Genomic DNA, 24,739 nt, shown 5'->3' on the forward strand with positions numbered 1-24,739 from the left:
TTCACTCAGTGCACAACACATGAAACACTTTCCCTGTGGGAATTGCCGACACTGCATTCCTTGAACTGAATCATCTGATCAGAGTTCAAGTAACATAGACAAAAACTACACACTGAGGTCATTGCTTGAGACTGACTCTCCCATTCATGAGGTTAAATTATCTGAATCTAACCCTTTTGGTGAAATGATTCTGGTTTGGCTTTGGCTTTCAAAAGGGTTTCACAGTTTTGCACCAATCACTCACTAATACTCATTGTCTGAGGTGAAGAGTAACATAGAGTTGGTTGGTACTTGGCACACCACTTTTCACTTTCAACTCTTACCTAGCTTAATAACTAGCCATGAACACAACAACATCATAAATTAAATTAAGCAAACAATAATTCTCTTAACGAATGGTAAAATAATCATTTTGTTACAAAATCTTTATCCAATTGTGTATCATTCATTGACATAATCATCTACCTATCAGCTTTAAAAAGTCCAAAAGCTATAAATCCACACAACCCATTCTTTTTTCTCTCTCCATCCCTTTAATGTATTCTTTTAAAGCAGTGAATAAATAAAATTTACTTTTTACTTGTCATTTAAATTTGTTAAACTCTAAATTAATTTACTATTTAAAAAGTTTTATACTTTTACACCATCAATACGTACCTGTTAAACTCAAACAATTTAATACCAATAATTTTGTATTAAGTTGATTCCATTTACCTCACAATTCCAATTAAATTATAAGTACATTGAACATTTTTTGAATTTAATTCATTTCACTCTCTCCAATCTTAATCAAACCAATTTTAATTGATTCACTTTTTAAATGTATGTTTTTTTAAACTAGATTGAATTTTAATTTTTAGATTAGGTATTAGTACTTTATTTTTTTCCTCTTTTTAAAATTATTTTTCTTATGAATTTAATTTGATGTTACCATGTTTTAAAAAAAAAAATATTTATGTTTATTATATTTTTGAATAAAATTAATAATACATTTAAAGTAATATCTTTAAAAATCTAAATATTTAATAAAAGTAATTAAATACCAAATAATATTTTGTTATCTTACATTAGACTAACATTAAAATTATATAAAACAAATAAGAAATAAAACTCAAAACTTAAAAAGTATAATAATTTATTTTTATCATAATAACCAATTTAATTTACACTAAGAATTTTTTGTTTCAAAACTCAAAAGTAAACCAATCCAATTAAATATGTTAAATTTACTGTAATCCCAAATGAATCTAATCCAGAAACTCTTACAATTCAACCTCAATTATTACTTCCATGATGATTGTTTTTTTTTTTTTTTTTTTTTTTATGATGGTGTGAGTTTAGTTACAGAGAAGTAACAAAAAAAAAAAAAGGTGAGAAAGAAGGGTTTAAAATGACAGAGAAGAGAGTCACAGACATGTGAGTGAGTTGTTTGTGAGAGAAAGTGAGATCCAACATTGCAAGTCAACTGAGTCCTTCTGCACTTCCACCATCTCTGACACAACACAACCTTCAAACACAAAACACAAAACACAAAACACAACACCACCCACAAAACAAAAAACATGCATATTTGAAATGACCCTTTTGCCCTTTGCTATATCTCTACTTCTGCTCTGACCCTCATCAACGCCACCACCCACAATGGACGCCGCCGCCGAGCCCGGCCCCAGTTCGGAGCTCCGGCTCAATGGGGCATCCGAGGATCCAAATCGAAGTGGGTCGGGTCAGAATTTGACGGCGAGATACAAGCTGATTGCGCCGGCGAAGCTTCCGATCTCGAGGTCGCCGTGCATCACGATTCCCCCGGGACTGAGTCCGACGTCCTTTCTGGAATCACCGGTTCTTCTTTCCAATATGAAGGTGAGTGAGTGAGTGTGTGCTCTTTTGCTTCTTCTTCTTCTTCTTCCTCTTCTGCTTTGGGAACTCCAATTGAGGTGTTTGGTTTGGTGAAGAATGGAAATAAGCGGGTTGGTGTTTGTTAGAGAGAATTTTCAATTTTCAGAGGGTTTTGTGTTTTCTGAGAGGAAATGGAACAGAAGAAGGAAAGGTAAATGCTCGAGTGAATACAGGGGAATGTTGTCGTTTTTAGTTCACGTTGGTCAAAGGTTGTGTTTTACTGTTTTTTTTACTTGACGCATGTAAGGTAAAGGCCACTTATAGGGAGTGGCATATAAAAAATTTGTTCTTTTCACTGTGATTTTGTTGGGGTTTCTCAGCTACCCAATAGGGCTTATCTGGGCTGGTGTCAAATCGTATCGATTTGGTGGAATAATTTGATGATTTAAAATGACTTGATTTGAATGCTGGTGAGTAATGAGCTGAAGATGCTTTTTTTTTTGTTATGTAAAATTCGAAATTCTAATATGCTGGTTCAGTCTCGTGGAAAATTGTTTCTTTAGAGCTGGCTCTTTACTTCTTTTATCCTTCATTTAGTAGTACATTTTGGTGAATGGGTCCGTTAGTTTCTGATGCTTTTGCTCTTATAGGATTATGTATTGGTTGCTTTATGCTTAAATACGGTATTCTCTTTGGTGGAATATAACTTTAGTTGAGGATCGCTCGACATTCTCCTTTATTTATTTTAATGTCAGTGTTGTTTTTTCACATAATGAATCTTCTTTTTTGTTGGTGCTTGCCCTTTTTGTTTGTTTTTGTTTCAACGGTGCAGCAGAGTGCACAGAAAATCCTCTTCTTTTCCTTTACTATTTATATATGTGGAGCAAACGAATCATGTATTACCAACGATTAGTGGATTGATTTTAGTTATATGTGCTGTGAGAATAATATAGGGAATGTCAGAAAGATTGTGGGTCTGGATTTTGTGAAAGGACTTGTTTCTAGACGCTAATAGTCTGTATGGTCCTAATTCGAGTGGAATTCTTTGCTACATTCATGTAGGAGTGTCTTTTCTTTGTTATGATTGATTGTTTATATAACTAACTTTTGCAAATTATAACGTACTGTGGTATCTTTGTCAAACGGACTCCAAATAAACAACATGCAATATCAGCAGCAGGAGAAAGTAAAAAACTTTGCTTACGCTCAATAATAGTGGGTTGCTTACATCACTAGCTGATAACACCATTCAATTAGTTTAGGTTTATTGGTTTACTCAGAAGATTATATATGTGGTCTCTTTCTGCTGTTATTACTGATTTCCTAGGTTTATTGATTGCTGTTTGAGGCCTTAGGGTTTTCAGATATTCAAGAACTTGCTGTTGTTTTGCCTTTTCCCTACTTTCCTTTTGTTGGTTTTTGAGAAGAGAAATTGTTCCCCGTATCTCTCTGTTCATTTTACTTTATAATTTTTCATTTCACTCCACAACTGTTGCTCAAAGAGCTTATAGTTTAAATATTATTTGTCCATTTGTTGCAGGTGGAGTCTTCACCAACTACAGGGTCCCTCCGCAAGCTTCAGCAAACAGTACATGGTTCTAAGGCTTTTGCTGCCTCTGCCACATTTGCAGTAACCACTTCATGCTTCAGTAACAATACTGTTGATGACAGGAAATCAAGCTTCTTTGAGTTTAAACCACTCAACAGGTTGAATATGGTAATGAAATTGATGTTGGCAACACTTTGATTAAAATAACTTTCAAATCACATGGACGAATGGGCTCAAATTTTGTTTTCCATCCTGACTTTACTTGGTTTAAATCTGTGTACTAACTGACAAAACAAGGTGGGATAATTAATCATAATTCAAATTTATCAAGATTGATGTTATGTTACTCAAACTTTGTCGCATGAGACAAAATCAATTCCTAAAGTCTTGTTTCATTTGAATAGTTTTATAATTTATAGTCCTATGCATGATTACAGTGTTAGACAAAAACAAATGGTGTTTTAATGTTCTGATTAATATTGTTTTGAAGATTACTAATTTCATAGCACTTATCCAATGCTATTTGCTCATGTTAAGGTTCCTGCAGACTTCAATAACCGTGCTATCAAACAATCAACTCAAGTAGAAGGTCTAGGAAAAGCTCAATCATTTGTTTCCTCACCATTAGTTGAAAGTGAGATAGCAGTTCCTGCTAACGAATTAAGTCTATCATCACCTGTACAAATGGTTAGTTCTTGTCCTAGTGCTTCTGTTGATGTTGATTTGGATGACGTTAACCACAAAGGCAACACAGCTACTGGGCTTCAAGCATCACATGTGGATGTTAGAGGCAGTGGACTTTCAGTTGCAACTGAGAAAACATCTGATGACGGATACAATTGGCGAAAATATGGCCAAAAACTTGTTAAAGGAAGTGAATTTCCACGCAGTTATTACAAATGTACACATCCTAACTGTGAAGTGAAAAAACTTTTTGAACGTTCTCATGATGGTCAAATTACTGAGATAATTTACAAGGGAACACATGATCATCCTAAGCCTCAACCAAGCTGCCGATACTCTACTGGTACTATTATGTCTATTCAAGTAGAGAGATCTGATAAGGGTTCTTCTTTGGCTGGCCTAGATGGTAATACCAGCCAGATGCTTATCATACCTTCCATTTTATCATTACTTGTTGCAGAGAAAATAAGCTGGATTTCTTTATCTTCTACCTTTTTATTGTAGACAAAGCACCCTCCATGTATGGTCAGTTGTCCCATGCTGCTGAGCCCAACAGTGCTTCTGAGCCATCACATGTAGCAACAAATGGTGATGGTTTAGAGGGTGTAGGGTTTGTGTCAAACAGGATTGGTGATGACGCTGATGATGATGATCCCTTCTCAAAGCGAAGGTATGACAATTTGGTTGAAGCTCTGAATTTCTTCAGCATGTGTGCTCGGTTGCATTGCTGCTGCTGAGTTTTTTCCTTTTCATTGTGTAGAAAAATGGAACTTGGAAATGTTGACATCACTCCTGTAGTTAAGCCTATCCGGGAGCCACGGGTTGTTGTACAAACTTTGAGTGAGGTTGATATATTGGATGATGGGTATCGCTGGCGTAAGTATGGCCAAAAGGTGGTGAGAGGCAATCCTAACCCAAGGTATGTCTTCACTGGGTCGAAGTTAAATTAATAAATTCAATTTATTGTATGTGATTTGTCAAATGATTTCTTTTACTATTGTCAAGCTTTTGCTCTTGTATTTGTTGGGTAGACAACAATTTAAATGAGGAATTAACATGATATAATAGTTTATTGAAACTTAAATATTCACTTTTCAATCATTTTGCTTTACAATCTTTTCTTTTAGTATGATTAGTGTTAGCTAGTCTCTCGCTATGAGACCCCTGTTGCAGCCATGATGCTAACCTGGTCCATAAAGAAAATCTGTATCTTGCACTTGATTATATTCAGACATGAAAATGTGAGGGTATATACACACACACACACATTATATATATATATATATATATTTATTGGTATTAGACTATCCTCATTAACAGTAAACTTTTTGGTAAGGGATACTTTGATGGATCTATGAGTGAGGTAGATGATGTTTTACAGTTTCAAGAACAGCAATGGAAAAATAACTTGCTAGATTATGAAATTGTTATTTTAAATTTTAAGCTCTTGAAAGCATTAGGTGGAGAAATTTCACTTGGATGACTTCGAAAGCTGTTTTTAATATTCATTCAGAAGCTTTTTATTTTTGTACTTGTAGTATAAAATTGATGAGAATGATTAAATACTTGCATAGGTAAGACAAACTGAAAATTAATAGAGTGATTGCTAAAATTTTGCTAAGAAGTACGGTGGATAATTAAAGTGGCAGTAGATTATTAATAATAGGGAAGTATTTTCAAAAGGAAAGGATCAAACATTATTTTTGCATGCCCATACCAAGTTATGAGAAAATCTAGGGTGCGGGGAGGGGAAGGACAAGAAGATATGCATATCATTGCAGGCTTTATACACAGTCATAAAGATTGAAGGACATGTGGGCAGTGTATTTTATTAGGATTAATCCTGCTTGTTTTAATGAATGACTGGTGTAGCTGATCCCAATGTTACAACTAAGCTTGCTGTCATTTGATGAAGTCAAGTTGGGCATTATATACATGAATTAATTTTGTTGTTATAGTTGTCCTGGGAAGTGTCTGTACCATATTTCATGGAGACAATCATCAATGTGGATGTCATTATTAAAGACTCAAAAGGTTACTTCTTATGATTCCTCTGCTATATTAGTGTGTTGTGTGGCTACTTCAGGAAATGCTTTAAAAGTATGGAATTCAAATCAAATATGTGCTTGGTAGACCTTGATATTCTTGTTGCATGTTTATGATCCATCCTTATGATTCATACTAATTAATTGCAGTGCTAAAATATGCTACTCAACTACATATTTCTTGTTAATCTTGTATCTTACTATGCTGCTTATGTAGGAGTTATTACAAATGCACAAATGCGGGTTGCCCTGTCAGAAAACATGTGGAGAGGGCATCTCATGATCCAAAAGCAGTGATAACCACATATGAGGGTAAACACAATCATGATGTACCAGCTGCTAGGAATAGCAGCCATGACATGGCAGTTGCAGCAGCTGGACAGACAAGAATTAAGTTAGAAGAAAGTGATACCATTAGCCTTGACCTTGGGATGGGCATTAGCTCAGCTGCTGAACATAGATCAAACGCACAAGGCAAAATAATGCACTCTGAATTTGGGAACACTCAAACTCACACAAGTAATTCCAATTTCAAGTTTGTTCATACTACCTCAGCTCCAGTATACTTTGGTGTTCTAAATAACAGCTCTAATCCCTATGGTTCTAGAGACAATAGGAGTGATGGTCCAGCTTTAAACCATGCCTCGTATCCTTGCCCACAGAGCATGGGAAGAATACTAATGGGTCCAGGAAATTGATCACACACCAGACATGAAAATAAAAATTCTGAGTAACATTTTACTTTCTTTTTAAATTTTTGGCGGGTATAGCTTCAAAGGTGTAACATCTCATTTTCTGTAAGAAAATGCAGATAGTTCTTTCATGTTTATATCACTATTCCAGAGCTGCCGTTATGTAGAATTTGTAGCAGCTCCATCATCATGTTGACTTTTAAATCTTTGTAATTGTATAATTATTTATAATCATATCCAAATTCTTCTGTATAAATATCAGGCTTGTAGCAAAGTTACTCCCACAAATCCTGTAAAAGTGCATTAAACCCTTTGCTAAACATTGTATCTCGTGTTCACAATTTTTAGACTCGGTCCCTAGTCCCCACTGCACTGATTACAAGTCGTACATACCCCGTGATTGATGATCTGTTCTGATATAATGAAGTTGGAATGCACGTGATGATACCACAGATCTGTAAATGTTGGACATTCTCACTGTTTTGTGCAGATTAAACTTGCATAATTTTAGTGCTTGATTGGAAATGGAGCATGGATTTGGGTTTTCACATCAAAGTGAGTGCCACATGATTTAGCTTTTGCATTTCTCTCATCATTGACACGATTTATGATCTCAGAAACGCGTTTCAAACACCCTCTTGCGTGATTGACAAGAATGTGCAGAGAGATTATAACCATTAGACTTTTACATAGATAGATGTGTCTATTCTCTATTCACACATGAAAGACTCGGTGGATGTTATATTATACGTTGTTACGTACATATATACCTTATCCTCACTTTAGCAACTGATAAAGCGAAATCCCTTGGTTTCAGCGTAGAAAAGGACACAGTACCTTTCAGTCTGTAATTTTGAGAGGGGGACCAGCATTGCCGACTGTGCTGTGCTTGTTTGTTTCTAGAAAACCGAACAGAAAAAAAATAAGGTTTTCTTTTCCTTTTCTTTTGCACATTTCCTAGTACATTGCATTAACATTAGTTTAGCTGTTATTATATTCCGTTGTCACTTGTGAAGGCGTGTTTAGTTTAGCTAGAAGAATTTTGAGTGCATTCAAGAATGTTTCTAGAAAGAGAAAAACAGATGAAAGGTGATGGAGCCAATTGCATAATTAGAACTAAACGGTCACACGGCCAGCAAGGATATAATCTGGTTGGTCAATCAGATTAGTTTGAAGGTAATGAGTCCCTATTTGAGATTAGAGAGTTATTGGACATGTGCCAATGTCATTAAAGTCCAATAGAAAGCTATAAATAAAACATACTCTCATGAAAAAAAGATAATGATTTTTTCATTCTGAATGCATAAGCATTCTAACACCAACTGATTTGAGTGTTGGAGTGTTTATGAAAAAAAGATAATGACTCTTTCGGTTCTGAATTCATAAGCATCCCAACACCCAACTGATTTGAGTGTTGGAGTGTTTTTGCAAGTATCCCCATCCTTCAAACATACACTTAACGGCTAGAAAAAGAAGATTGAGCGAAATAACACTTGATAGGGGATATTCAGTACCAGATTATAAGAATAGATGAAATAGCAAAATGAATTTTAGCAATGTCTACAGTAAATATCATGCAGACATTTCTTAGATTTAGGATGAATTTCTTGAATTGGTTAATCAGCAACAGGATTAGCATAATGTTACTGTTGTGAATATTGGTAGAGTACATCCTTGATGACGATTGGATTCTCTTGGCTTTATCTTTGAACCAGTCTGACATGTTCACGTTGGCCTTTAATTGCGCTGCAAGTAAAGTACAACTTTCTTAAATTCATATATTTGTCATTTGTGGAACCAAGATGTATAGATTCAGGGCTGATTCCTTCTCCCTCAGAGTCAGATCAACCACCCATGAGTACAATTCTACATCCTTATCATAATTTGTAACCCTTCAGAGCATTATGATATTTTTATGCCTACTCAAATGGTTCTAAATTTCACACAAATAAACACCAAATTAGGGATAACAGAGTTTGATCTCTGGTTTGCTTTATTTGTCATGTAAATGGAAAAGCAGTGGCAGTGCTAGTGGCATGACTCTTTATACCAAAGAAAAAAGACAATCATGTTTCTGTATGATTGTGTCTTTGATATATGAAGGGACTTTTCAGAACCAATATACAAACGACTGATATTCTATTTTGTCTTTAGAATTGAGCATATCGCTTTTTCTTTTTCATAGATCAAAAGAGAAATTATATTATACAATAAGTTTAAAGTGTGTACATTTTAAAAGAAAAATACTATGGTAAAGAGAAATACAGATAAAAACTGATATTGGAAAAAACTATGAAGCTTGAACACACCTCTTGAATGGTGTGTTCGTGTCCGACATACTTATCATACTCCGACACTCGTACAACTTGTAGAACACATATTAGTGAAATGTTTAATTCAAAAAATATTTGTTGGATTTGTAACAATTCTAACACAGTTCTAACACAATTTTAAAAAGAAGAACTACATTAATTTTCTAAAAACTCAAACTTATTCTATAAATTTTTGTTATGATTATAGAAATAAGAAACAAATTTTTTTGAACCAGCTATGAGAAACATCTTTCTACTAAAAAAAATTGAAACATACTTGTGCACATAAATCTTTATTGTCAATTTATATAATTCATAATAATATAATATATAAGTCTGTGTCTCCGTATTTTATATTTTAGAAATTATACATATTTTCGTGTTTGTGTCGATATCGATGAGTCTTGTATAAGTAATATAAGGTTAAACCTTCAAAAGTACACGTTAGGTACATATTTCCTGATTGAACTGGTGTTGTTAATCTTACTTTTTAGTAAAATTTGACTAGCTAAGCATTTGATATTGACATTGGAAATAAATTTGAATCAAAGGACCGCTGGGCCAAAACTGACAAAAGAGCAATAAATGACTGAGGAGTCCACTGGTGTCTTGCCTTTCTCAAAACATTCCAGAGTAGACACTTCTTTCTCATTTTAAAAACAGATCCATCATCTCTGTCCCATTGTCACAGAAGGAGAAAGAAAAGGTTAAAACATGTTTGTCTTAATACCAAATGAATTTAAGTTCAGAATGTGTACCAAAACACTGTTTTAATTTCTTTTAATGTTATTCCCTGTCTTTGTTGCTGTTACAATACTGTAAAAATAACACAAGGTCATGGTAAAATATATAAAAACGCATAATCTTTTATCTCTATACATAATGGTCAACATACTGCAAGAAATAAAAACAATTATACCTATAATGGCAGATTATATTTTTCTTTCCACTAAATTTTAAAATTGAAATGAGTTTAGTGAACAAAAAATATATTCTTTGCTTTCTTTGTCCCTCAACTTTGTGCATGTTACTGAGACAACGAACTTGTTCACTAGAAACCATTTTTTTTGTGGTCATATATTCCACTCAACACAGGGAAGAAGAGGAGCAAAGAACAAGATGCATGCCTTATGGGTCTCCTTGAAGGATAATGTCAAATGTGGAAACAAGATCAACGATGTAATCAAGCAGCAAACAAAATGCAGCAAGGGAAGTGGCTGTGTTTCAGAATGGGAGAAAATGAATGGATATAATAGACCTCTAATGCCTACTCCAACCACCCTGGTAGTTTCAAGACCAAGCAATACACTGGCAAGGCTTCATGGTAAGTTACCAAGTTGCATGCTGCTACTATTTGCATCAACACAACATGCTTTCATGTCTTCAAAACTCAGTGTTTCATGATAAAGAAGCTTGAAATATAAAAATTATGATTTTTCAGAAGTCATTGTAATGTAACAGGCTTGTAACTTTTAAGAGGAAAACTAATTGGAGCAGTTGAGGTATACTTGAAACTTCTTTTATCCTTTTTTTTCTTTCACTATGTGTATGTTATATTCTTTGAACTCGTTCACATCATTCAAAAACTTTGGCAGAACTGAGTGTTGGAGACCCATCAAGAAAAATTGTGGAAATGATCTTTCAAAAAGCTTGGTTCAACACATCAAAGCCACTGAAAAAGGTTAGAACAGTCCTCAGGGTGAGCTGCTCAGAAGAAGTCCTTGAAAGGTTTGAAAATTATAGAGAAAATGTGAAGAAGGTGGCCTCTGTGCAATATCCAAGGCATCCAAGGAGCACAGTTGATGGGAATGAGCTGTTGCGGTTCTATGGTACTACAGTGAGATGTTTCCAAGGGAAATCTACAAAGAGAGTTCATGACCTCTGTAAAGATCCATCTTGTTATCTTTGCCAAATAATTCAATTTAATTTCAAGACACAATACACCGACATTCACCTCAATACAAGTAACAAAGAGTTGAGTAACAGAGCAGCTGCCAGGGTACACAGTGTGAAAAAAGCTGCAATAATTTGCAGGATAATTGCTGGAACTCCAGTAAATGAAGTTGATGGTGAATATGAAGGACCTGGCTCAACTGGGTTAGGAAAAATGCAGTTTAGCTTAGAGAAATTTGTAGCAAAAAATCCCAGTTCTATTCTTCCTTGTTTTGTAATAATTTTCAGCTAACAAGTTTTGTAGGTGTAAATTGTCATCATTCTTTTTATCTTTGTATGGGTTTCATAGCAAAATACAGAATACATGCTTCTGTTTTTCTTTTTGTTTGTAAATTTGATGATAGTGTGTTTTTTTTTATAAAAGCTTTCATGTTAAACATCATTATGTAAAACTTGACATCTCAGTTAAGCTGATACCTCAAACTGATACCTCAAGTAACAACAATCATCTGCAATGATATCGTGTTTGCTGGTACTGGAATTATTGACATAAATCTAGTGTGTTTTAACAAACTACAGAGTAATTTGACTTCGAAATGAGGAATTCTGCTTAAGATTAGGATGATACATAAACTAACAAAAAGTCTGCAATAACAAATAGGAACCAGTTGTGTTTGGATCATCACCTCCAAGCACTAGAAGTAATAAGAACTTGATTCATCCAACCAAGAGATAGAGCTCCATCTCTCTCTTCTAGAGTGTAATGTCCTTGGTAGCTTTGCTGAAGATTTTTAATGGAACAAGTTATAAAGGAGTTCAATGGATATGGTGAGAATCCAGCCATAGTGAAACGTGATCTCCATTTCTTGAGAGGTTCGTGACGTTCTACTCTTTCTGCCCCTTCACATGCTACTAAGTTGACAACTTCTCGAGCCAAACAATGCTGTTCCACGTTAATCCTTTCTTTGTTCTCCCTTGGAAGAGCAACATCAATTGATTCAAAAATAGCCAAGTAGTAGTTCATTGTCTCAACAAAACGGGGGAAGAATGGGAGATTGCTGGTGTGTGATTCTTGCTCAACTAGTGCCACAATCTTTGGAGACAAGCACTTTGCCATTCTCAGCAACCGGTCTCGATGGTTCTGACTATCCACACTTTCATCTGGAAGATGGTGCAGCATCATGGCAAAATTCACAGCAATAGCTTCACCAGGTCGAAGTTTGAGGTCCTTAATTTCAACCTCAGTGGGAGAAACTTCCAACGCATGGAACTCAAAGGGTACATTATATGATTGTGCAAGTGTTGACAACCTTTCTCCCACTATTTCAAGGCCTCCTTCTCTGGCATAAGCTGAAGTGGAGTCATCAAAACCTGTTATTCTGATCTTGGGGGGTCCTCCAGGTCTGCCAGCAAGAGCTTGGATTAGGCTCACCCATTGTATTCCCTGGTTGATCTGAAAATCAATAATGTGGATTTCACTTTCCTCCTTCATCACTTCAGCAATAACTCCATTTGCTGACAAGTACCCAAATTTGAGATATGGGCAGATTTCATAAAGTAGATGCATGTGTGAAAGGAGTTCTCTACCAGTAGGCTCTTTACACTTCAAGGCTTTGTAGATTGTGCTTCCTGAAGAGGCAAGTCTTGCAACAAGAGCCTCCAGCATGTATGCCCCCAATCTTTGGATTGGATTGCCAGAAATGGAGACCATTTTCCTTAACTCTGACATCAACCATTCAGTTGTCTCCATATCATTTCCTGCCACTGCTATTGCACATGTACAAAGCATCTCTTTCAAATCCCCTCTAGATATCACTTCCATCATTTTCTTCCACCTTTCTGCCTCTAGAAAAAATGACTCAGATTCCTCTGGAATTACAGGATCATACATATCCAGAATATCTGCATCATGTCCCAACATAACACTTTCAAGCTCTCTTATCTTGTGCCTCAGCTCATTGTCATTATGGGTCAAACAAGATTCATTTTCTAGTGAATCATTCGCTATTTCAAGAGAATTCTGTGAACTCAACACATATGATTTCGGCTGCAGCTTTGAGACTGGGCTATTGTTGGGTGAGAAACTGATAGTAGATGGGGAATTAAGGGAAGGAAAACTGTTCTTTGTAGAAGATTCCAGGGTGCAATATTGTTCTGAAGTACGAACAGAAGGGTAGGTTGCATGGCCACTGTTATCAGAGGATGAATAGTAGTCTTGGTTCTCACTTTGTAGGAAGCAGCATGACCCAAAATTTTGGACAGGCTCATAGGACATTTTATGTTTATGAGACATTTGCATTTGAAAAATATATGGTTCTTTGAATATATGTAGACACCACCAATACCAATATGTTTTTCTGCTTTAAACACTCCAAAGTTTTCTGTTTTCTCCTCTTTTGGAACAACAATTGTCAGTGACTTCAATTTGAGCTATGTGATCGTTGTCCTCGTTTTACTCCAATTCTAGCTGAATTTGAGCACCGTATCAAAATCTGAGAGATTCTGCAGAAAGGGTGACACAACAATTAAAGCAACAAAGTTAGATAAAAACAACAACAAGAGCTACAACCATATAAAACAAGCATGCAGTCTCAGTGTGGTCGAACAACAAAGAGAAAGTGTCTGATTTTCACAATCCTCATGCACATAACAGCTCTTAAGATATGAACAAAACTGTAATCTTTTCATAATTATTACTTATCAGTCTCTGCTTTAGTTTTTTACTTTTCCACCATGTTATTGTTTGTCTTTCAAATTTGATGCAGTCCAGAAATGGAGATTAGTTTGATAAACCTAATTAAATAATGAATCTTGGAACACTTGCTGCTGCTTAAAGGAAGAACTTTTTTCATTCTTTGTCCCATCATTCCTTGTTCATATAAAAGTGAAAAGATAGGACTGTTCAGAAAAGCCTCCCATATTCCTTTCATGATTTTCAATTCCTTAAAAGGAATACTCAGAAGATCCATTAGTATTTTCTTGAACTCAAACTTGGAACATGCTCTAAACTTCAACTCAATTACACAGAAAGGTGAATATGAACTTCCAAGTAAAAACTATAAAAAGTTTAAGCAATCAAATCCAAATTCATTCTGTGTTCAAACACACAGAGACAAAGAAATTCTGAAAAATCCCTCAGCAAATCTGAAGTGTTCCACTAAGCTTTTCCCTAAGAAAACAGAAAAGCCAGAAAAAAAAAAACCAAAAATCATTACTATAAAACAACAAAGAGCTCAAACTTGAAAGTAATAGCTCCCAATTAAACAAACCACATAAAAAGTTAATCAGCAACCAATTTTCACAAACTCATTAACTGCCATAAAAAGTAACTCTTTTCTTCACTGGTAAAGAAAACAAGATGCTGCATCTCCTTCAACTTCAACTTAACAAGCACAGACACTTGTATATGGTAGAATATGTAAAACCAGTTTCCTCCCACAACATCATCATACAAAACAAGATCACCAAATAGTTTCAGAGACTCTCACCTCAATTGAAAAGGAAAGCATGGTGTGCACTTTCAAGCCAAAACAACAGAGAACAAATCCAAGGACCAAGCACTTTTGCAGCTAAAAGTAACAAGGGCTTGTCATGCATGTGGGATTTTGTTTATTCAAGGATGGAGGCAAGACCAAATACAAGGTTGTTGAGTGCTATATTTTATAGAAAACGTTTACTTAAACAATGAATAAGTATTGTTTTTTTCTTCTTATGAAATTACTCTGAAGCCACTGCACAAACGGATTCAATATTCAATATTCAATATTCAATCACGTTTAAATTTTATCTCCTAATTATTTTGTTTATTAGTTGTCAATAAACACGTAAATTAAATTTGTTGACTAAAATACCATAAAAAAAATATCTTAACAATATTAAATATTATATTTTTATTTAAAATTCCTCTGCATATTCACCTGTTAAAAGCATCAATGCATAACAAAGAAGTCTGAAACCGTTGTGTTCTTTTGGGTTCACTGTTCCAAATGCAGACACACGTGTAGAACATACATAAACTTTTTTTTATAAAAAAAACTTATGATTTGAATATAAAAAAACTTAACCCTCTTTACAGTAATCAATAACTGTAAAATTGAATCACGCGTGCAGAAAAGAAATCATATCAGGAGTCAACACGTATACTTTGATGAGTTAATTTATAAAAAAACGTGTTTTGAATAATTATCTGAAACTAATCACATGAGTTTGTTTATTGAAAAATATGAAACAACTTATACTTAAAATTCTCTTGATGGCATTCCAAACCATTTATAATTTTCTATATTTTTTAATTTAGATTTATTTAAAGGAGATTGATGACATTCCAAACCATTTATAATTTTCTATATTTTTTAATTTAGATTTATTTAAAGGAGATTTATTCTTTGCCTCTCAATCATCACTATTTTTCATTTATATTTTTATAAATTTTAAATTTGTATTATCTCACATCCCTTTTTTGTTTATATGTAACGAATGGTTTACTTGAGATTTTTTGATTTGGTATAATTTTATCTGCTAATTATCTAAATAAATAAATAAATTAAAAATTATCATAATCCGTGTTGTTTAATAACACAATTTTATTTAAAATTTGATTATATTAAAGTTGTGTCTTCATGATACGATTTTTAGTTTAAACACACTAATATTTGTATCATTTTAGCACAACTTCTTTATAATGAAATTTTGTTACCTTAACACGATTTTAGTTCAAATAACTAAAGTCGTGTCACCTTAATACGATTTCTTTATACTGAAATCATGTCATCTTGACACGACTTATTAATTTTAATATTTTTTTATTTTATTTTAGTAATTAAGATATAAATTTTTATCAGATAAAAAAAATCCAGTGGAAAATTTGTAGCTAAAGTAACCCTAAACATGTGTGGTTTCTTAGATTAAACATCTTCCTCATGTCGGTATAGTGGTTGATGCATGTTTCTTCCAACATAATTTGCCCCACACGCTTTTCCATTCTTAATACTATTCAGAGCCAAGGGATATTTAAGGTGAAAATTTTAATTTTAATTATTCAAAAAAATGATATAATTTCTATATATATATATATATATAAATTACCTATTTAATAAGTAATTTATATTTGACTGTTAAATTGAAAAACTAAACATAAATAATGAGAAATAGCTCTTAAACTAGTCCACTAAGTTGATGTAGTTAGACATTTAATTAACCACCAACTCCACTTTTTTGTATTCAATTCAACAACTTTTACGAGCAATCACCGACATGCATAAATGTGTCTTCATCTGTTTCACATCAGAATGAATGCTGCATTTCTTTGTTTCTTTTCACTCTTCAAAACCCATTTGTTATGTTTCCAATTCTGGAATTTTAGTTGAAATTTGAACTCAGAGTCTTCACTTTCTTCTTTTCCGTTTGTCTTAACTTTCACCACCAACATGCTGCACACCACAATTATTGTTCATGTCGTAAGTCACAATATAGGATGACACGAATCCATTGTCACCCATACGTCATACATTTTTAATTCATTTCTTTTTGTTTCTCATTTTGTTTTATGACTACTCAGTAATCGCAAGATTTGTGCCTGTTAATTGAAGATTGACCAGTGTTATGTGAATTGGTCAAATGACTTTACAATTTCTTAGTATTGACCAATTGATGTGATATTCAACTGTGATTTGGAGGAGTTCGAGCCACAAGTTGTTGCAAAGTAAAGAATCCACGTTCATGATTCATGACATCACCCTTTGCAAAGCAAGGAAAGGGACCCAATAAAGTTACAAAATTTGGAGTTGAAATCCATCAATACTACTAAAATTTCATTAATAGACAGAAAACATTGAAGTCCAAAAGAGTGGCTGTGAGTAGCAACTCAAGCACCAAGCCAAGGATTGTTAAATGTAAAACAGCCAAAAAAGAAAAAGAAATGAGGAAATAATCACCATACTACCAGAATTACAAGTAGACTTCAAGCCTAATACTAAGACTTTGTCAAGTGAGACTATGTATCTGGGTGGTTGGATAACGACTGAATGACTCTGATATGATACTCTGATATCATATCAAGTAGACTTTAAACTTATCGATTAATGAAATGTTTTTATAACTAGTCGACGTGAAATGTCAAAAAAAACTGTGACACTTATTTTTTTAAAAGCCTTACTTACTGCAAGATCCATGCACAGAGATGGTGATGCAGTCTTCAGAAGCAATGTGATAAAGTCTTGAAATAATTATCAATGATGTAAGACTATACACCTAAAAGGTAGATGAAGGATAAGGTGAGAAGATTTTGTTACAGATTCGTGTAGACTACTTTAGTTAGCCAAGGGTCAACTAACAATTGCTCCTATCTGACATCAGTAATGGAATAAGTGAAGCTGCATAATTTGAAAAGAATCTTCTTATGGAGTTGGTATCGATAAAAAAGGACTTTATAATCTGAAGAAAACTGATGTTGACCACCTTAAAATGATAATCTTCCCTTGAGAGACATGATTGGTGTAAAAGATATGTATTATTTCGATAAGGGATGAGATCAAATAAATACATGTTCAAAAAACTTGTAACAACATCAGCACCTTTTAGACGTTCTTTTAAAATATAGATTAAGTCCAGCACATGTTGTGGTTTTTTTAATAATTTGTAACATTTTGTTTTTCTTATTGGATCACATGTCTATAAATGTCTAAATTATTTATTAAAGTGTCACTTATTAAGTTTCTGAAAGGATTCTCTCTCTATGTAGATACAACTCTTCCACCTATCAGTGTATGCGAGTGCAAATGCAATGGCTTGCTCATGCTTCTTATTCATTTTCAAAATCACTAAAATTCTTTGAGGGGCTCTTAGATGATTGGTTATATTATTCTCCTCATAACTTATTCATAATATGTAGAATGCTTACAAAATTTTATTGATTCCACCACATCTAATCTTCATATGCTATGAATTAAATTTTGATGAAAACCCCGTCTTAAATCCTTGCTTGTTATGGAGTTTATAATTTTAAATTGATTACATGGAGACATTGCAAAAATTATATAGAAGAATAGGTCAAAAATGTGAATTTGATGAGGTGTGAAAGTAGAGGTTTATAAGATGTAAGCCAACTTCTAAAGAGTCCACACACTTGCTAACATAGAGTGAACTTGAGTCAAGTGAGAACATTTTGGCATAAATTTCTTACTCAATTTAAGTTGTATTTATGAGAGGCCTAACACATTTATTTATAGTGCCAAGGACAACCAAGATGTAGATTTTAACCATAAAAATATCCACTCCCATGGTGACAAAAAGATGACATAGAGTAACCATTTTTGATGAAAAATCTTCTCTATCGAAGAGATGACACGTGAACATTCATGTTTTTTTTCCCTTGTCTATGTCTAGGTGAACTCCTCATGCTTCCTATGTCATGTTTACTATTTACACCCTATTCTATTAGGTCCAATACATGACCCATGAGAATTAGTTCCAAAACAAACCCAAATAAAACCTACACGGCTATGTATATATTTTCAATGTTGGAGAAAAATAAAAAACTCTTTCTAAAATGTGGTGGCCAGATGATCTTCTATCAAATTTATTCTGTGATGTGATAGTCTTAAAATGGAGAACTGGGTAAGCCAACCCCTTGCTAAAATGGTTACTATGGGATTTAAATCCTTGCTCTATCAACTTATTAAACACATTCAGTCTGATTATATCCTATGCATTTGAAGATTATGAAAATTGGAGTCTATTCAATCAGAATCATAGGCATTGGAACAACCTACAATGAAAAAACAGCTAGAAAACCAAACTTCTACCACTTTCACAAATCGTCCAAATACTGAGACTTCACAAACATCATGTCTCTGTTGCTGCACAATTATTTTTCCTAGAGGTGGACATATCAATAGGGTAGCAAATACTATTTGTCTCAAAAAGAAATTACAATGTTTCTAATAAATAAGAAATTAAAATGTTTCTAATAAATATGGTAGTTGGTATTGCAAATAGCTTTACTATGTTGTTTACGTTTGTGTATGATGAAATATTCTCACAAACATTGAATCTCTGTTAAATAAAGTTGTCACTGTTGAAGTATGGTTTTTGTACAACGCTGTTGAAATTAGCCTGAAAAGAATCTTTTCCAGGACTGCCAAGGAAGAAACCCTCCTGCAATAGATAGCTTATTAAGGACTGCAAGATAATGAATTATGCAGTTGGTTAAGGGTAAATCAACAATACATAAATGGAAAAGCAACAAGGCATAAACTCGTTCATACATACTCATAGTTCATACTCACGATCATAATTTACCAATTTTTCTACATCAATATTATGGTTGTGAGATCCAGTTAAAGGGTTTGAAACAGAAGCTACTAGTGATGCCAATAACTTAAACATGTACTAATAATCTCATTGGATTCTAAGCTAGCAGAGTTTTTGAGAATTTATCTGTTGAAAAACACTCTAAACTTCTAATAGAAAAACTCTACTTCTAATGAAAAAAAACTCTCAAAAGCACTTTTAACTTGTGCTAGAATTGACCATTATATCACTTGTCACAGCTCCTCAACCAAAATGACAGGAATTGTGAACCAAAAGGAAAAGGACCAATGAAAATCTTCATTTTAACACCACAATATTCTCAGGTTGGCAACGGATATTAAAATTAGCTTGGTAATGCAAGAATTTCTACAATTCCAAGGCATTCAATATTTTGAGTTTGATGTTCAATTACAGGACACATAAAAAAGCCCAATTAATCAGGAATATTTCAGAGAGATACATTGAAATTCTCCCACCTGCATACTTAATTGCTTAAACAGAGGCTTAAACAGAGTACAATACATGAGAAGAAGTGAATGCAATCATACCACATTCTGGGCAACGGAAGTATTCCTTTTCTCTTAGGACAAGCCCTGATCCTCCACACTCCTCACATCTTTTTTGAGCTATCTGTAACAGTATTCAACAATCAACACATGAAACACACCAGTTTCATACCTAATCACTTACAACCAAAAGAGTGACTTACAATTCTTTTGCGAAATTCAATCCCTGCCACCACAAAAGGGGTAACCCCAGCTGCAGAATTCAAACTCAAAGAAAATCAAAACCCAATTTCTTACACAAAACACCATTCTCTTTCCATCAATGTAAGGACAAAACAGAAAACAGCTAAAAACATCTGCATTTAAGATTTGTTTGTCCCATAAGAACATTTCTAGTAAAGCAAAAACTTCAAAGGTTGTGTTTGTGTGAGTTAAGGTACCTATAGCTCCGACCACAATTTGCCATGTAACTTCCACTGGAGCTGGATCAAGTACTGTGGTTATATCTTCCACATTCACTGCACCAACCGTAACCCTTCTTCTTCCATTCTTAATCCAAACATTACAACCTTGTCTTTCAGACATGGGAGATATCCGACACACTCTGCTCCTAGTTTTCACACTCCCCAATGAAAACAGAGACAAAGAAGATGCTGCTACTGCTCCTTCCATAGTTAACTAACTCGCCAAGCCCGTTCATTTCACTCTTCACAACACTACAACCGTTATAAAGAATGCCACGTGGGCTTTTTTAGCCCACGGGCTCGCGCCACCTACGCGTTATTTTGTGGGACTCATGTTCAAGATATGGTTTTAAGCAGAAACGACACCGTTTTAGATAGAAAGAGGATAAACCTCTGGTAGTGCACAGAGAGATTCTGATTTAGGGTTTTGGAGTATATTCTTTTCTGTTTCTCTCTAGCAATGGCTGCTTCTATGTCTCTCTATCCCTATAAACCCCTCCTATACTTTTCGACTCCTTTGTGTTTTTGTTCTCAATTTCGGAACTTGGAGAGAGGGCATTTGGGTTCTGCAAGGTTGAAGAGTTTAGTGAAACTTGCAGCACATTCGAATCCGAACATTCTCAAGACCAACAGAAGGTCAAAGTATGGAGAGGCACTGTCTCTGTACGATAGTGATGATGAAGATGAAGAAATGGACGAGGAGGAGGAGGACGACGAAGATGATGATGATGATGATGATGATGATTGGCTTTCTGATGTGAGTTGTGTGCTTTCATTGTGTGGTCAAAGTTAATGCCTTAAATTCAATGGATAAGTGAAGTGGGTTTTTGATTAGGCATTTGAAATGCTTCCTTTTTCCAAAATGTAACAAAAGTGTGGAATGTTGAATCCTCTGCTTAAATCTGATATTGATGTTTGCTTGTTTATTGTTAATTTACCTTTCATTGTTGAACGTGTGTGCAGGAGGAATTTGCTGAGCCTGCTAAATTTGGTGTTGGTAACAAGAGATTGAAGTCGAAGACAGTTAAAGGTATGTAGAATTGAAAGAGTGTTATTGAGTAGTTTAAAGGGGAAAGTTGAATGTTCATAACCTTGCTTGTGCAGGAAAAGATAAAGAGAAGGAGTGGGAGTGGGGTTTGAGATCTTTGGACAATGAACAAAGCATTAGATTGCCTAGAAGTGAGAGAGTGGCATCCTTACAACGAAATGAGAGTGGAAAGGTACCATATGGTGATAAGGTGAGCTATTTAGTGTCAAATCATGCTATTTAGTACCAAATGGTGTACTTGTTTTGCTCTTGAGCCTCATTTTTCTTTTCACAAATTGCAGGTTAGTAGAAATGTAAAGAATAAAAAATATCCTCGGTTGTCTGAAGAGATTCCTTTGGATTCGAAATGGTTACCACTTCTTGATTACTTGAGCACCTTTGGAATGAAGGAATCACACTTTATCCAAATATATGAGAGGCACATGCAAGCACTTCAAATCAACGTTGGTTCTGCACAGGAAAGGTTAGAATACTTGATGAGTGTTGGTGTTAAACATAGAGATGTAAGAAGAATCCTTCTGAGGCAGCCACAAATTCTTGAGTATACAGTGGAGAACAATTTGAAGTCTCGTGTTGCTTTCTTGAGAGGCCTAGGCATACCGAATTCTAGAATAGGGCAAATCATTGCTGCTACTCCATCCTTGTTTTCTTACAGTGTTGAGAATTCGTTAAAACCTACAGTTAGATATTTAGTTGAGGAAGTAGGCATCAAGGAAAAAGATTTGGGTAAGGTCATTCAGCTTAGTCCCCAAATTCTTGTGCAAAGAATTGACATTTCATGGAATATGCGTTATATGTTTCTTACCAAGGAGTTGGGTGCACCCAGGGATAGCATTGTGAAGATGGTGAAAAAACATCCCCAACTTCTCCATTACAGCATAGACGATGGATTACTTCCAAGAATAAATTTCTTAAGGAGCATAGGAATGAAAAATTCAGATATCTTGAAAGTATTGACTAGCCTAACACAGGTAAATTTTGCAGGTATTTTCCTTGTTATTAATTTATGAAAGGTATCCTGTTTCACTGTTCCAAATTTTCATTTTTGTATCTTTTGGATTGATACTTCTTAATGTAAAGAACAGTTTGTACCTCTTGTTAATGTTGGCTACTGTCTGCAGGTGCTATCTCTGTCCTTGGAGGAAAATCTAAAACCCAAATATTTGTACTTGGTTAATGAACTTAACAATGAGGTGCAATCCTTGACCAAGTACCCAATGTATCTTAGTTTATCCTTGGACCAGAGAATTCGTCCTCGTCATAGGTTCTTAGTTTCCCTAAAGAAAGCTCCAAAAGGACCATTTCCCCTTGGATCTTTTGTACCAACTGATGAATGTTTTTGCCAACAATGGGCTGGAACAAGTTTGGATAAGTATTTGGCATTCCGTCAGAGATTATTACTTCAAAAGTTTGCTGAGAAATATGAAAGAAAAATGTGACAAATCAGAATCAAGTTTGTACAGTCAACTTGCATGAGTACTGGAAGAGAAATCTCTTGAAATATTATTGTCATGGAACGAGTTGCTACAAAATGTTCTTGTGGCTGAAGCTCAGTCAGTCATTAGAGTTTGTTCTGCACATGATTTAATGACATTCGAATCAGTGACTTGTTCTGGGGAGAAGCTGCTCAACTAGTGTGAAATTTATTCCTGCTGTTTGTGCTGGATTCAAACAGTTGTTTTCAAAGTGCTTGTGGCTGAAAAGCAGAACACATGGTACACTTTGTCTCCCTCCCTAAGGTGAGTTTGTTGCTGGTTAATACTTAACACATTCAGTATGTTGTTATTAACCCTTTAGTCCATACTTTATCACAGGTTGTGGACAATATTGCAAACTTATATTGGTATAAATTGAAGAACGAAGGTGTATCAACTTTAAGATTCAACTTATGGATTCTGTCATCGCCATTCTCATGCTTCCTTTTTACCTTCAATGACATGTGTTTGTAGATATATCTTTCTTCTGTTTTCTTCTGTTGTGTATCTGAAATGAATAGGACTCGTTGCCATCACCAGACCTGTACAATTTTTGTTACCTTGCGGCAATTTTTATCACAAGTGAGTTGATGAAATAACATTCTTATTCTCTTCAGTTCCTTGTAATTAATTCTACCTGGTTTATTAGATGTATACATTTTCGGTTGGTGTAATACATCACTTTCTTTATCATTCACTTGTAAATAAATAGAAAATCTTTAATCAAATCTTGGTTATGACGTTCGGACACGCCTCTTAAACGTCTCTTAAACGGTGCGACGTATCGGGCACGTAGGACACATATCAATGACATGTCCACTTCAAAAAATATTGGTTCAATTTCTGACAATTGTAACACGATTCTAACAAAATTTTAAAAATGAGAAATATATTAATTTTCTAAAATCTCAAGCTTATTATATACATTTTTATTATAATTACAAAAATAAGGAATAAATTCTTTTTAACAATCCATGAGAAACATTTTTTTTTTCTAAACGAAAATTAAAACATACTTATGCACATAAATCTTTATTGTCAATTGATTTAATTCATAATTATATAATATATAGATTCGTGTTCTCGTGTCCTACATTTTAGAGATTATACGTATCTCTTTGTCCATGTTTGTCAGAGTCTGTGTTTGTGTTACATAGTGTCAGTATAGTGTGAGTGGTTTGTGTTACATAGGTAGATATTTATGTAAGAAAACTATTTTTTTCTTTAAATGTAGGCATATGTTCGAATAGATTATTCACAGATTACATTAGTCCTTATTTTACTCTATAATGATGACTATTCTTACTCAATTCTTAGCAGCTTGTTCATTATCCTGTATTTATATTGATTTGCTGGTTTTGTAATAGAAAAATTGTGATAAATATGTTTCTCAAACATCTTTGATTATCTAGCATTAGAGAGATAGAAAAATAAAAAGGAGGGTTATAACTAAAGAAAATTGCAAATTATAAGATAATCAATTTAATAAAAATGGTCAATATAGTTGTTAAATTTTCTAATGAGAAGTTTCTAAATATTCAAATCTTATTGACCAAAAACGTTCAAAATTGAATTAATTTAGATTAGATGGTCAAAAGTGTTAAGTCACTAAATCACAATCACAACAATGATTAAGTATCAAAGGCACACCAATCACAATCAAATGTCAAATCATATAATTTAACATGTAAATATACTTTTTAATTCTTCTTTACTTTTAATCTATTTTTATTAATTATATTTCCTTTCTTTCTATCAACTAGAAAGAAAATTTTATGATTAATGCTGAAGTTTTTTTCCCAGTGAAATTTGGAATGAAAATTTCTGAAATAGGTAAAAAAAAAATATTTCCGTAATAGATAAGTCGTACTTGAGGGTGATGACTATGGAATAATTAATGAATGAATAAAATTGTTATAATAATA

General features: G+C 34.0%; 5 protein-coding genes across 10 annotated transcripts; 3 read left to right on the forward strand and 2 right to left on the reverse strand.

The window, feature by feature from the left end:
• The first annotated feature begins 1,323 nt into the window (after positions 1–1,323).
• LOC137823461 (probable WRKY transcription factor 20) lies at positions 1,324–7,062 on the forward strand. Of its 3 annotated transcripts, none has more exons than XM_068628605.1 (6): positions 1,324–1,860; positions 3,377–3,553; positions 3,923–4,475; positions 4,574–4,739; positions 4,830–4,988; positions 6,332–7,062. In XM_068628605.1, exons 1-6 carry the CDS (start codon positions 1,642–1,644, stop codon positions 6,810–6,812), a joined length of 1,755 nt encoding a protein of 584 aa, XP_068484706.1. In that variant the 5' UTR covers positions 1,324–1,641; the 3' UTR covers positions 6,813–7,062. The 3 variants fall into 3 exon arrangements, with proteins under 3 accessions (XP_068484706.1, XP_068484707.1, XP_068484708.1); XM_068628606.1 differs by having other exon boundaries at positions 3,923–4,412; XM_068628607.1 differs by lacking the exon at positions 1,324–1,860 and adding an exon at positions 2,913–3,022.
• Positions 7,063–10,067: 3,005 nt separating this feature from the next.
• On the forward strand, positions 10,068–11,404 carry LOC137823744 (uncharacterized). The gene is made up of 2 exons (XM_068628998.1): positions 10,068–10,442; positions 10,714–11,404. The coding sequence occupies exons 1-2, from the start codon at positions 10,238–10,240 to the stop codon at positions 11,301–11,303; spliced, it is 795 nt and encodes a 264-aa protein (XP_068485099.1). The 5' UTR covers positions 10,068–10,237; the 3' UTR covers positions 11,304–11,404.
• A 103-nt stretch (positions 11,405–11,507) lies between these two features.
• On the reverse strand, positions 11,508–14,744 carry LOC137823743 (scarecrow-like protein 21). The gene is made up of 2 exons (XM_068628997.1): positions 14,500–14,744; positions 11,508–13,513 (listed from the first exon to the last, which is right to left on the reverse strand). The coding sequence occupies exon 2, from the start codon at positions 13,308–13,310 to the stop codon at positions 11,694–11,696; it is 1,617 nt and encodes a 538-aa protein (XP_068485098.1). The 5' UTR covers positions 13,311–13,513; positions 14,500–14,744; the 3' UTR covers positions 11,508–11,693.
• A 4,050-nt stretch (positions 14,745–18,794) lies between these two features.
• On the reverse strand, positions 18,795–20,499 carry LOC137824501 (uncharacterized). The gene is made up of 4 exons (XM_068630167.1): positions 20,268–20,499; positions 20,031–20,080; positions 19,870–19,951; positions 18,795–19,165 (listed from the first exon to the last, which is right to left on the reverse strand). Exons 1-4 carry the CDS (start codon positions 20,497–20,499, stop codon positions 19,119–19,121), a joined length of 411 nt encoding a protein of 136 aa, XP_068486268.1. The 3' UTR covers positions 18,795–19,118.
• A 130-nt stretch (positions 20,500–20,629) lies between these two features.
• LOC137824500 (transcription termination factor MTERF9, chloroplastic) lies at positions 20,630–23,430 on the forward strand. 4 transcript variants are annotated; one of them, XR_011083264.1, is made up of 6 exons: positions 20,630–21,048; positions 21,255–21,321; positions 21,396–21,529; positions 21,621–22,323; positions 22,461–23,078; positions 23,154–23,430. XR_011083264.1 is itself a non-coding variant. In XM_068630166.1 (5 exons), exons 1-5 carry the CDS (start codon positions 20,752–20,754, stop codon positions 22,514–22,516), a joined length of 1,257 nt encoding a protein of 418 aa, XP_068486267.1. In that variant the 5' UTR covers positions 20,630–20,751; the 3' UTR covers positions 22,517–23,430. The 4 variants fall into 4 exon arrangements, 2 of the variants coding, with proteins under 2 accessions (XP_068486267.1, XP_068486266.1); XR_011083263.1 differs by having other exon boundaries at positions 21,621–22,310; XM_068630166.1 differs by having other exon boundaries at positions 22,461–23,430.
• The last annotated feature ends 1,309 nt before the right edge of the window (positions 23,431–24,739 follow it).

The sequence above is a fragment of the Phaseolus vulgaris genome, chromosome 8, assembly GCF_000499845.2.
Source record: "Phaseolus vulgaris cultivar G19833 chromosome 8, P. vulgaris v2.0, whole genome shotgun sequence".
NCBI lineage: Eukaryota > Viridiplantae > Streptophyta > Magnoliopsida > Fabales > Fabaceae > Phaseolus > Phaseolus vulgaris.